At 40.8% G+C, this 12,772-nt stretch overlaps 1 protein-coding gene across 1 annotated transcript in view; it reads left to right on the top strand.

Annotated features, from left to right (window-relative positions):
• Nucleotides 1-729: 729 nt before the first annotated feature.
• The window catches only part of greb1 (growth regulating estrogen receptor binding 1), a 23,559-nt gene continuing 11,516 nt past the window's right edge, over nucleotides 730-12,772 (top strand). The window contains exons 1-9 of the mRNA XM_068312506.1: nucleotides 730-859; nucleotides 6,096-6,256; nucleotides 6,423-6,530; nucleotides 8,020-8,196; nucleotides 8,449-8,631; nucleotides 9,418-9,531; nucleotides 9,817-9,954; nucleotides 11,284-11,445; nucleotides 11,588-11,710. Coding sequence (XP_068168607.1) covers nucleotides 6,103-6,256; nucleotides 6,423-6,530; nucleotides 8,020-8,196; nucleotides 8,449-8,631; nucleotides 9,418-9,531; nucleotides 9,817-9,954; nucleotides 11,284-11,445; nucleotides 11,588-11,710 — 1,159 coding nt within the window. The 5' untranslated portion in view covers nucleotides 730-859; nucleotides 6,096-6,102. The remainder of the gene's footprint in view (nucleotides 860-6,095; nucleotides 6,257-6,422; nucleotides 6,531-8,019; nucleotides 8,197-8,448; nucleotides 8,632-9,417; nucleotides 9,532-9,816; nucleotides 9,955-11,283; nucleotides 11,446-11,587; nucleotides 11,711-12,772) is intronic.

Genomic DNA, 12,772 nt, shown 5'->3' with positions numbered 1-12,772 from the left:
AAGAGGTAACATATACATAAACTTTTAAGGGAGCATAAAGCACACAATACCCATAAATATAATATGAGATACACTTTCAAACACAACATATCATTAGATGAGTCCTTGTGGAGTCTGTGGTTAAAACAGTCCTACCTCTGATTCGTGCGTGGACCCATAGTCAGATCTGCTTCTACTGGACAAGGGCTGCCTTCGCTTATTAAATGTTAGTTGAATGTGTGTCGTCTTTTGTCAAGTCACATCCTTTTCATTAGTCTCCTGTGATCAAAATAGTTTAATATATACTGTGTATATATATGTGTGTGTGTGTATATATATACATTATATATATATATACACACACACAGTATATGTATATATTTATGTATATATGTATGTATATATGTATATACACACGTGTGTGTGTGTGCGTGTGTGTGTGTGATCTTACTAATGCATATGGTAACGAAATATCGTGATTTCTCCTAGTTTCGACAACATGTTTGAAAAAAAACGTTTGAAAGATAAAAATATAATTAAAATTTATATCAATAATCTGATTCAGATTAAAATGTAAATAACTTCGGTGTTTGCTTCCACACAGAAAACTGTCGCAAAAAGCTGTCTGACAACTATTACTGTTGTTCTGCAGTTTTCTCTCCATCTCTGAGTCGTTGTTCTCAATGACCCGTCAGGAGCGCTCGGACCGTACCATTCTGCGGAGGGAGGGGGGTTCCTCAGCGTGAGATCCGGGGTGATGACACACGCCACACCGTCCCGCCGGAGGTCTCGCCCCGCAGACGGGATGAGAGGGAGTCCGGCCACCCCGCAGCCTCTCCGGGAGGGACAGTGAACCGGCTACTCGAGCAGGATCGTAAAGGTAGGAAGCTTCGCGTGTTTACAGCACTTTTGTCCAGGTAGCTCTCACCTGAGGAGGAGAGCAGAGCTCCACTGCTGCTGATGCTGCTCTTTAACCGGGAAGTGTCGGTCGGCGTCGGAGAGCGGGTTCCAACTGCGGGCTGAGACGTCTTGGGTCAGCGTGACGGCTGGGCTGTGTAGGGGATGGGCTCCGGGCACCGCTCCGTCTAAACCCGGACTGAAGTCGTTTCAACCACAAACTGTTCCCCTTTTTCCTAAATAACGTGAATTCTAGGCTGTTTTCATGACGGCACAGGTTACAGAAGAGTTCGGCAGGAAAGAGAGCAGAAGAGAAGCCTGCTGAGGGACACAGGCATAACAAGTCGTTATGACTGTTCATACAGACATGTGGGCTACAGGGAACGTTATAATGGTACATGGACTGAAATTGTAGTAATTGAACATTGAAAGTTGTCATTTTAACACAAATCGTAACATTTATTGACGTAACCAAGTAACTTTGGGCCCTAAATATAACTAAGAAGTTTAGTTATATATAAACCTATATAAGTTATATAAGTTTAGTTATATATAAACCTAATTAGTTTTGTGACCTAAACCTAACTTATGTGCTGAGAGGTTGATTTCTGTTATAATGTGGCTCAAAGGGGCCCCACTCTGGGGGCCTGCTTGTGGTGTTGACTGCTGAATCTTGTCCTTGGGAGTTATAATTGTGGTTATAGAATGTGAGTCTCAGTAGCTGTCTAAGGGTACCTTCCTCCAATTTGTTTCATTGAACCTCAGAGTTTTGCCTCTCATTACAATGCAGATATGTGATAAACAACCAAGGAGGCCATTCTGAATGTTCCACTTCTCCAAATATCTTTTTACATGTGGCTGGTAGGATGGTGCCTGTAGGGTGGAGGTTGGACATTGGTGTTGGGCAGAGGAGACAAATGTAGTGATGGGTTGAGTTTGTGTGGGGCAGTGGGAGGATGTAGCTGGACCAGGATTCACCAAACTGTTGGCCAGTTGTCTGGAGGACCATCAACCCACTGCCATGAGAACACTGAATGGGAGCATTTGATGTGGGTCACTGGTAAGTGATGAACCAATCAAGGGTCCATTCTGTGTGTGTGTGTGTGTGTGTGTGTGTGTGTGTGTGTGTGTGTGTGTGTGTGTGTGTGTGTGTGTGTGTGTGTGTGTGTGTGTGTGTCGAACTCTCTTTGCATATGTGTTGCTGAGGGTCAGTGATCACGGAACATCTGCAAACTGGAGATGTTTCTTTCGCTGTTTTAATTCAACTGCTCAGAGCAGAAAGAGATCCTGCCATGACCAGCTGGCACTGCTCAGCATTCCTCAGCCTTATCTCTCTGTGTCTCACACACACACACACAGACACACACACACACACACACACACACACACACACACACACACACACACACACACACACACACACACACACACACACACACACACAGCCATAGCCACAAAGTTTTGGGCATATTTGCATGCTTATTATTGTATGTTGACCTATTACAAGTTAATTCCTCCCGATTAAATTACAAAAAGTTGTCTTCATTCAATTTCCATAGATTGTTATTTCTGTAAGTTTGCAGAGACAGGCAGACAGGAGTTGTATTTTTATTTATTTGTCTTTTTGTGGTGAGAAGCCTGGTGGCATGGTGTTTAGAAGCATTGCCTCAAAGCTAGAAGGCTCAGGATTTCAATCCTGACCTTAGACCTTTCCCCTGTGAGGTTTGCATGATCAAGTGTGTGGATTCCGTTTGGGTGTTTCAGCCTCTTCCCACCACCAAAAATACGTGATGTTTGTGAGAGAAAAATATTGTGCTAATAAATATTTTATTATATAATTAGAATTTGCCAAATCCTATCAACACATTCAGTTTAAAAATATAAATTCAACTGGAAGAGTAAATTTAGCCTACATTTGTATGCGAGTAACAGAGAAAGACAGCTATATTCAGTATTATGTGGTGTTGTGTAGAGGTGGATGCTGAAACCCAGAACTGAAAGAAAGACTAGCTTGATGTGTTTGTGTGTGGCTGGTATGTGGGCCTGGCCTGCAGAGAAAGAGCCTGCGGTCCTTATCTGACCTCTCCCAGGATGGCCTTTCACCCCTCAAGACAAGTCCTTTGTGTCCACTGAGCCTGAGCCCATGGGAGAGCATGTGCGCGCGGGTGTGCACGTGTTGTGTGCATCCACATGTATTTGTGTGCGTGTGTGTGTATTAGGCATACAGGCCACATCAAAGTCTTACTTACACATTGTTATCTGGATTCACCTTTGACCTTTGCGGTCATGAGACATCCCTCAAGCTAAAATATCCATGCGCTCGGAACACATAGTGCTCATGTTGGTTTGCATATATTAAATTCTATTCACATTGACAAACATCACAATGCTGATAAATCAGCTGACTCCATCACGGCCGGAATTACAAAAGTGATGTACTGATGTCGTTTTTATTTGTTCAGCTGTAGTCCTTCAGTGGATGACTAATCCTGTATGTTCATACGAACTCCTTAAAAGTGTGAAAATTCTTTTTTATATTCTGTAAATGTTGTGATGTTAAATCCCTGGATCGCCGTGGGATCAGTTTTTTTTAAGGAACCTAGCTGCAGGTTTAGTATGTGTGAGGTTCTGTGACCAGGGGGGTCATAAAGCACCACAATAGTGTCTCATTCCCCAGGGTGAAAGGAGAAGAGGGTGGGGGATGAAAGGATCCCCCACTTCCATACAGGGGAGAGGGAGAGGAGGGGGGAGATGGGAGGAGAAAAGATCAACAAAGCACCATGTAAACTTTTGCATTGTGCTAATTTGCGACATCTCTGCTACGCGTGTGCCGCTATGTTCTTGTAGTTATGAACAGACTTTGTGTAACGCTGCAAGAGCACATGAAGGTTTGAAAGCCTGCAGCTGTGTGTTGGAAAGAGCCAGAATGCATAGACACTGTGGCAGTATTAAAATCTAGGATCCAGTTGTGAGTCTTCGGTTGAGCATTTGTCATTTTTTGGTAGAGCATGTCATTGTGGACACGTGTAATTCTCATTTATCCTGTTTCGATTTTTGCATTACAATGTTGTAATATATTGATTTTAATTTATATTTGCAAGAAACCCTTGCTTTTGCAAAGTAGCCATTAGACCAATCAAGGCAGCTCAGAAAAAGAGATGTTGTGTTCTTTTTATTTACAAGGCTAGCCACACTGCAAAAATGTATGGAATAGCTTTAGATTTAGACCAGTTTTGTTCAATCACAGGTTTAAGATTCTGCTCAGGATTCAAGACTAGATGAAACACATCCCTTTACTTTCATCCCCCCTCTCCTTGTTTCCTTTCCCTTCTCTCTGTCTCTGGTTGTAAAAAGATCAGTCTGCTCTTTAGTAGAAGGTGTGATTACTTCCTGTCAGTGCCGCCGGTGTTATGACAGGGCTTTTTGTCTCCCATCGTCCGTGTCCCTTCTCAGGAGTGCAAGGCCTTAAAAGTCACTGCTTCTTTACATATGAAAGTGTGGAAGTACAAGGCGACAGGAAGGGTGTGTAGTTGAGAGAAAAAGACAGACGAGGAAGACCTTCATTTGCTCAATGACTACTGGACTTTTGATGAAGAAGAGATCAGTTGTAATGGACTACCTTAATAGGCCTAGACCATGAAGCAGTCTTACGATGAGATCTGATAAACATTAAGGTTACTTGTGTACTCATTGCTTGAATACTGATAGTTTGGACTTTGTTTTTTAACTGTCAATCTCGTTATAGCAGGGTTCTAAACTAAATAATGGAAATTAGTAAAATAGTTAAATAAAATTGTTCCACGTGTCATAATGACCTTCCTTTGGGGCCAGAATACTAACTTGTTTTGTTTTGGGGGTGGTTTTTTGCTTCCAAGCATGTTGAAGAATAATTAAATCACATTAGATTCAACTTTACTGTCTTGGGTGTTGGGTACAAACCAATGAAATGCGGTGTGCAAAATAAAGAAGCAAACAGTGCATTGAGCCTGAACTTCTGTGTGTGAGATTTTTTTGAATAGGAAAAAAATACTGAGGCAGTTTATGTAATTGTGAAGCAATTAATCTGTATGTCAGCATAGAAGCCTTTTTTCTCATTTATGTGTCTTTGTGTGTAGCACGGTCAAGAAGTCTGTAAACTAAAGTTGACTGAGTCTATTAGTCTATGTAGCTTGTGTGTGTGTGTGTGTGTGTGTGTGTGTGTGTGTGTGTGTGTGTGTGTGTGTGTGTGTGTGTGTGTGTGTGTGTGTGTGTGTGTGTGTGTGTGTGTGTGTGTGTGTGTGTGTGTGTGTGTGTGTGTGTGTGTTGGCCAACCAGCATATGGGCAGTAAAGGGTTTAGAGGAAGGGGATTAGGTCGGTGTTGATCCAGCCTTACTGTCATTTATGCAGTTCATTTATGCAGACACACATCTTTCAGGTTTTGTAATATTTTCGTGGAACAGTTTGTTTTCAATCACAAAATTGCTGAACAGAAATATGTTTTAATTAAAATATTAACATGATATACACAGTTCTAAACATCTCACAAGACCTCCTCCAGTTCAAAACAGTGAAAGCTAAAGTATGGTCGTATGTGGAGTTAGATAACCTACAACAACACTGTACATTGCTCTTTTTAAAGCGCTACTAACAAGGAATTGCTGTTGTTGAATGATTCTTATCTGTTTGATAGCAAGATGAGAGAAGAAGAAACCCAGAGAGTTGCAGGGAGAGAAAAAGTAGGAAAATATTGTGAGGGAGGGCGCAGCGTCTAGGTCAGATTGCCCTGACTCTGTCAGTGCACATGGTTTTATGGCACACTGTCTGGACAGATTAAATCCACTAGTTACCACTGTTTATATTTGTGTGTGTATGTGTGCGTGTGTCTGAGTGTGTGTGTGTATGTGTTTGTGTGTGCTTGCAGCAGTGTATTTTTTTTTCATTGCCAGATGGGGTCAATGAGTGGAAACAGAAGACATTCAATGCGTTCCGTTCTTTTTACCTTCATATTTCTGTCTCTAAAAGGACTCTGTCGATCAGACGTGAACAAATATGAAATCTGTTTGCAATTTTGTGACGTTCCTCTTTTTATTTTTAACCCTGCAATGGAAATTCTACATTGATACCTGAAAGCAACAAAGAATAGCCCAGTTGTTCATTTGTTAAAGCAAACAAATACAAGTTAATGTTGGCTATTTAAGTATTTAGAATGTCCGACAAAAGGCTGTTGTGTTATTGGCAGGTCACCAATGGGAAACTCATATGCCGGCCAGCTGAGGACCACTCGCTTCGAAGAGGTCCTCCACAACTCCATTGAGGCATCACTGAGGTCGAACACTATTGTGCCTCGTCCTGTCTTCTCACAGCTATACCTGGAGACAGAGCAGCCGCTGGCGCATGACGGTGGGTTGCACAGATGCAAAGAAGAACGTGTGATAACAGGTTCAGCAACCCTTCAGCGAGTTCTGTAACTCGGATTGTATTCATTAAATCTGTGTTTGTTAGGCACTAGTGTTCCCAAATAAATATCTGCTTTTATTTTATTTATTTTTTTGGATGACACTAACAGGTCGTGCAGATAATGATGACGAGGATGATGAAGATGGTTCACAATCCAACAGTCCGCCAAAACCCTATCAGTTGAAGCCCCCACCTGAAGGATGCTGCACCACAGATGGTTTGTAGATTTCATTTCCCATTTTCAAACGGGCATGACAGCCATTATAAATTAGGTCAGCAGGAAAAGATGAGGGTCGCTGGTTGTGCATCCTGCTGGGTGTGGTCACCCAACTGAAAATAGTTGGTTTTGTGTTACTCTGAGTGTCGTTGATTGTGTGTTATAGATTGGAAGGTAAGATGTAATTAGCCTGTAGGAAAGATAAGATAAAAGCCAAATGAGCTTATATACCCAGATCAGTCATCTTCACACTGTCTACAATCACTCTTCTTATTCATGCTGTATTGACTTACAGTGTTCTTGTTTGCGTGTGTCCTTGCGTCTTTTATGCACAATTTTTGACAGGGAGGCACGATGGTCAGACAGCGTGCGTCCCAGGGACGCAAGCTATGAATGCTTACGATAAAAAAAATCAATGCTATCTTTTTCCGCGATGTAATATTGTGAAATAATGCACTTCCATTCAACAAAAAATATTAACAATTTATCCATTTCTCCACTTAAATTTCGAACCCGGAAATCGCCCTGTTAAAATCAGCTTGAATGGAGAGTAACGGCAACACGACGTCTGCTCATTTTGCACGCAGGAGTGAGAGAGCGACGAGTAAATCTTATATTATCACCATGCCTCCATAAAAAATACAAAAGGAGAAAAACCAAATGACAATCAGTGCTTTTTTGGATAAAAATCAATCAAAAATTTATGAAGACAAAGAGACAGATATTTCTGTGGAATGAAGAAGAATGTAAGAATGAAGAGGCAGAAGAAGACAAGCAAAAACCATTAAAATCCAAGCATTTGTACACCGATGGACACAATTGTTTCCATGGGTGACGCACATTGATAGCGATGGAGAAAACTACAGTACAGTACAAATCTGCAAAAAATCAAAATTTCATGAGGTCCACCTCAACTCGCCGTGCTGAACTGAATTCACACATGTTTGCCATGGATATTCCCTCAGTGCAAGAAGACTGAAAGAGATGCATTGTAAAATCCAATACCAAGGAGGATAAAGCAAACTTCTTTTAAGGGTTGTGAAATGGATGGCTACTGAAGATATACCCTTCAACGAGATTAAAAGTATCATTGAACTTATGCATGGCATTGGTGTACCTGATGATGATCTCCTGAAACAACAAAACATTTTAAAGAGTAACTACCAGGCTTTAACATTTATTCTTTTTTTTTTCTTTTCACTTAATAAACAGTTATGACATTATCAATAATATCATTACAATTAACAGTTTGTTTAGTTTTTATATTGTACTATTGGCTAAACTCAATCCTTACATATGGCTTTTACCGAATATTCTGTTATTACTTTTGGGATGCATAAACGTCATGCTGGGATGTACAAATTTTGTTGCAACGCATCCCAGGGATGCACTTCTTTCTTGAGGTAAAATGAACTCTGGACTTAAAGTAATTGAATAGTCAGAGAAAAGCTGCCAAAATGACTTTGTCATTGTATCCCCCCCCACGCAGGCTTCTGTCAGGCTGGCAAAGACCTCCGTCTATCTTCGTTGGCATCAAATCCTTTGGATGTTCCCACTGGATTCATGTTGGTTGGGGTGAGGTCTCCCTCCCTCCCAGAGAACTTGCTGGTGTGTGCTGTGGACCGCCGCTTCCTGCCAGATGAACGGGGTCACAACGCACTGCTTGGTAAGCCAGATACGAGAAAACAATCATTGTCTTTGAAAAGTGTGAAAGATTCTCAGACCTCAGAAAGAAATGTTTTCTGTTTTGAAGAGTGAGATGAGAAAATCTAAATAATTCTCTGCAGATTGAATTGGATACTGTCATAAGGTCGGGCTGTTAATGTGCTGATAACAGTCTAGGCTACTACAGGTGTTGTTGTAGGAATGCATAAAACTCACCTTGTTGTTATATTTCTTGTTTGCGGGTTCCCTCCAGGCTTTTCAGGGAACTGCTTGGGCTGTGGAGAGAAAGGCTTTCGCTATTTCACTGAGTTTTCCAACCACATTAACCTGAAACTCAGCACCCAGCCAAAGAAACAGAAGTATTTGAAGTACCATCTGTACCGTAACAACCAGGGTGTGCTGGTCAAAGGAGCTCCCATCTTGTGGAGAGGACATGGTAGGAAATGCATGTTCACCTGAAGTTCAGGGTGACTCCAACACGATTGAGTTTGAAAATGTTTTATGTAACAGTCAGAGACAGACGGTGGGGGTTTTGAATTAGAAACATTTTCTTTTTGAATTCCTGAGTGTGTGAGTTAAGCTACAGTGGAAAATCCTGCATATGCACACATGTGTACAATGGGAAGAAAGTCCTGGTCACATCCACATCAGGTGTAATTACAATGAAATAATACAAAATATTATAAAAGAGGAGCAAAGGAATGTACTTTGTAGTTGTGTTTATCCTTTATCTTTCATTTTCCTAGCACTGGATTACAGGTCTGACCAGATGAACAGGTAGAGAAGCCACAAGGACAGGTTAAAGGTTAAATTTGACAGTGTGTACAGAGACCACAGCCTGGAGGCAAATATTGCAGTAGAATAGTGTGAAAAGCCACCAACTGGAAGAAAGATCTGACTCTTTAAGATATACATACATGAGTGCTTACTGCATTTGAGTTCTCTCAGCGTTTGTAGCATTATATTACGCACTGTTGTTTCTGCATGGTTATTTCTTTTCACAAGTGAAAAATAATGTTTTAGCATGTAGGAAGTCAGAGTGTGGGGGAATATCTGTGGTTTCAGAAAGACCACATACATGTTGGGCCTGAAATGGGAGACAATGGAATAAGCAGACCATGAGGTTTATGCTGATTGATTTATTATCTACAATATGCATATTATTATAATGCTGCTGACACCAAGCGTCCCGGGTTGAGTGTGAGTGCTTTATGTGTTTCAGAAGGCAGGATTAAACAGATGGGGTCCAGTCCCTCAGAAGGTCATGTGACATCAGATGAACAGCTTCCAAATGTGGCGCTGACTCACCCATCACACACACATGGCAGCTACACAGGTAACAAAACTGAAGTGTAGACACACTTGAGCGTCAAATTGAAGACTACCACCTTGTTGCCTGTGTGTTCATTTTCTGTTCTGTAAGAATTATTTTTCCTAAATTGACTACAGACTCCAGTTTGATGAGAATGCTAAACACTAATGCTATTTTAGATTTGCTGAAAGGCATTTGGAGGTCAGTTGGACAATAGGAAAAAGAAAAGAGGATAACTTATTATTTTTTTACGAAAAGTCAGTTATTTATTTTGTTCGTTTTAATTTTATTCTTCTGTTTGCAAAACAGCTGGATCACACGTAGACCCAGTTAGTCTGCCACAACAAGCCGAAGTCCCCCACCCAATAACAAATGGCAGCCATGTTGTTCCTCCCACTGCCCAGCCAGCTGTGAATCAATCGGGTCCCGGAAGACCCTCAGCTACAGGTAAACTTCATACATGCTGCTGACCTCATCTCTACTGGTCAGGTTAAATCCAAGAGAAGAGAAGAGAAGACAACTTCATTAATCATGAGGGAAATTCTGTTTCCATGTTGGCCTAAAGAGTTACAGATAAAATAAATAGGACGATCAAAATATAGATATAAATGAATGCACTGAACAGAGTAGAATAAAGTGACAATAACAACAACACAACAAATTTACAACATGCACGTCTGACATGTAGTTTGAGGGGTTTGTGTGTTTTTCGTTTACACCACAAATGTCTTACAAGTTCATTGAATTTTGACAAAATGTTTCTCGTGTTGCTTGAAACCAAGTGAGTGACATGTCAGTGTAACTCTGACTGCAAAACAAGACCTGATCAGTAAACTTGGAGTATGTGGTAAGTTTAAGAGAATGTTTTATTTTCACATGCAGTACTACAAGTACTACAGATGCAATATAAAGTCAGAGCTACTGATCTTGCTCCACTACGTCTAGATGACACGTACAGCGTACTTATGACTCCACAGCAATTAAATGAAATGTATTCGATAAGCTTAGTTGTTAGTATGATCATCACAAAATCAGTTCTTAAATTTACTGAACCTTAAAAATTTGTGAAACACTGTATGTATGTAAATTGAACTTTGAAGTTATTAGGCTATTATGGGGTACATTGCTGCTCTTACATTGGGAGTACCAGTGGAGCTGTAACCCCAATTTCCAGCTATCTAACTGCTGTGCTTGTAAATGTAGCCAGTTTGTCTCTGTGTTGTCATGAAACTGTCACTTCACACCTCTGAAAGGGACAGCCACCATCAGTGTGTGTGTGTGTGTGTGTGTGTGTGTCTGTGTGTCTGTGTGTGTCTGCGTGTGTGCGTGTCCCAGGTGCTAGCTGGCTGCTTTGTGTGTTGGGGTCGTCCTTTGTCTTTCTTTCTTGCTCCCTCCCTCTTCCTATGTCTGTCACCTCTACTAACCAGGGCTGTAAAATTCACTCTGTCTCATCTTTTTTTTCTTACTTTCTCACTGAATGAAAAGCTTCCTTCCTGTTGATCTTGTTTATTTTCATGGCCCTTTTAACAAGCAGACCTTTTATGTGTCTCCCTATTATTGCAGTTCAACGGGGGAGGAAGAGGAAGAGACAGGTTAACCTATGACTAGAGTACAATACTATTTTCCATTCCTGTGTCAACAGCAGACGTAAAACTTGTTTTTTTTTCTATGTTCTTCTGATTTGTTTTAGGTAATTGTCCTTTCCACTTCTGAGAAAATTATATCAGTTTAAATCTTTAATGATATGCTTTTTGTTGGTTTTTTTTAATCCTCCAGGGATTCATGCAAATGCTGGTCCTCCTAAAAAGAGGCATAAGGGCTGGTCGCCTGAGTCTTCAGCCAACAGTGTCCCAGAGAGCTCTGGGAAGAACCCGCCCTCTTCATCAACATTATCAACATTATCAGTTCCATTCCTCATCACAAATGGAGGCAGATCAGGTGAAATTAAGAAGACATACGGACAGGAAAAAAAACAGTTGATGAAACATGAAATAATTACACTATCGGCTGTACTATATGTTCAGAGTAGACTATTACATGTTGTTTTCTGCGTGTAAATGTAATTTTGTGCTTCATCCAGAAACTGCAGCCACCTTGAGTTCATCACAGGCATCCTCAACCCCACTTTCTCCCCAATGGCCGTCTGTAACAATTCCTGATCAGCTGCTACACACCTGCAGACGGCAACCTGTCATCTTTAAAGGTCTGATATGCATTGTTTTTCTTCACATGCCACATATACAGCACACACAGTCAAAGATTTGACGTAGTGTAACCTGACTCCTTACTTAGTAGTTGAGAAATGAGTATTTAGTGATGAAAAATTGTTTTCCTCCCAACTGCCACCACTGGATGTCTAAAACGAAGGAGTTTGTCACGCAACCCCGACAGATGTCCCATTTTAACTTGCCTCTCCTCACAGGTTAGAGGTCAACTAACACCCGAGGATGTTTGTCAACCTTTTTGCCCTCCCTTAATCCTCTCCCCTCTACCCTGACCCTTTTGTATCACCTGTCAACTCATCCACCTTCCTCTCCTTTGTTATGCTCTCTGTGCCTTGTCCTGTTTGGTATATCTACTTATCTGTACGTCGTATCTTTTTAAACATCATCAGTCTGCCTTTAACTTCACAGGAGACACATCTTTTCCTGATGTTGCCCTCGCTTGAACTTCTGTTTGTGCATCCCATCAGATATTCTTATCCCCCCAGGAGTAGTTTAAACACTTCTTTTCTACCACTAGACTGATACTTGTTTGAGTTTGTGCAGTGCAACACTGTATGGTAACAGCACCAGTTAACAACAGAATGAAACAGTATCATGTTATGATAGAAGACATTAATGTTCTTTTCCTTTGACAAAACAGTCTTGTGTTTGTGTTTACAAGCACTACTTTTGAGCGTGATCCTACTGACTTCTTTATTCCTTTTATTTACCTTCACCAAAAAGGACACCTCTTTTTTTGTTTGTTTGTTGTTTGGATGTGGTCTGGGATAAATTATAGAAAAACAAAGTGGATCTTTATCATCCTTATGAGGAAAGATTTATTAAAATTATTTGATAGTTTAATCTACAACTTTTTCACCATTTTCTGTTTACTGTGTTTAAAGCACTTGAATGGTTTTTGTCTAAAAGGAACCTCAAATTATGAAAAGCATCCAGACTAAGGAGTTGCTTATGGCAGCCATCTGGACTTTGCACTTACGACAAGAATATGGATTAGTGTCTAACTTAATTGAAATGGTTTTTTGGGTCAGGTGTCAAAT

Source organism: Antennarius striatus, chromosome 1 (genome assembly GCF_040054535.1).
Source record: "Antennarius striatus isolate MH-2024 chromosome 1, ASM4005453v1, whole genome shotgun sequence".
NCBI classification, from domain to species: Eukaryota; Metazoa; Chordata; class Actinopteri; order Lophiiformes; family Antennariidae; genus Antennarius; species Antennarius striatus.
This window is presented reverse-complemented; position numbering and strand designations above follow the sequence as displayed.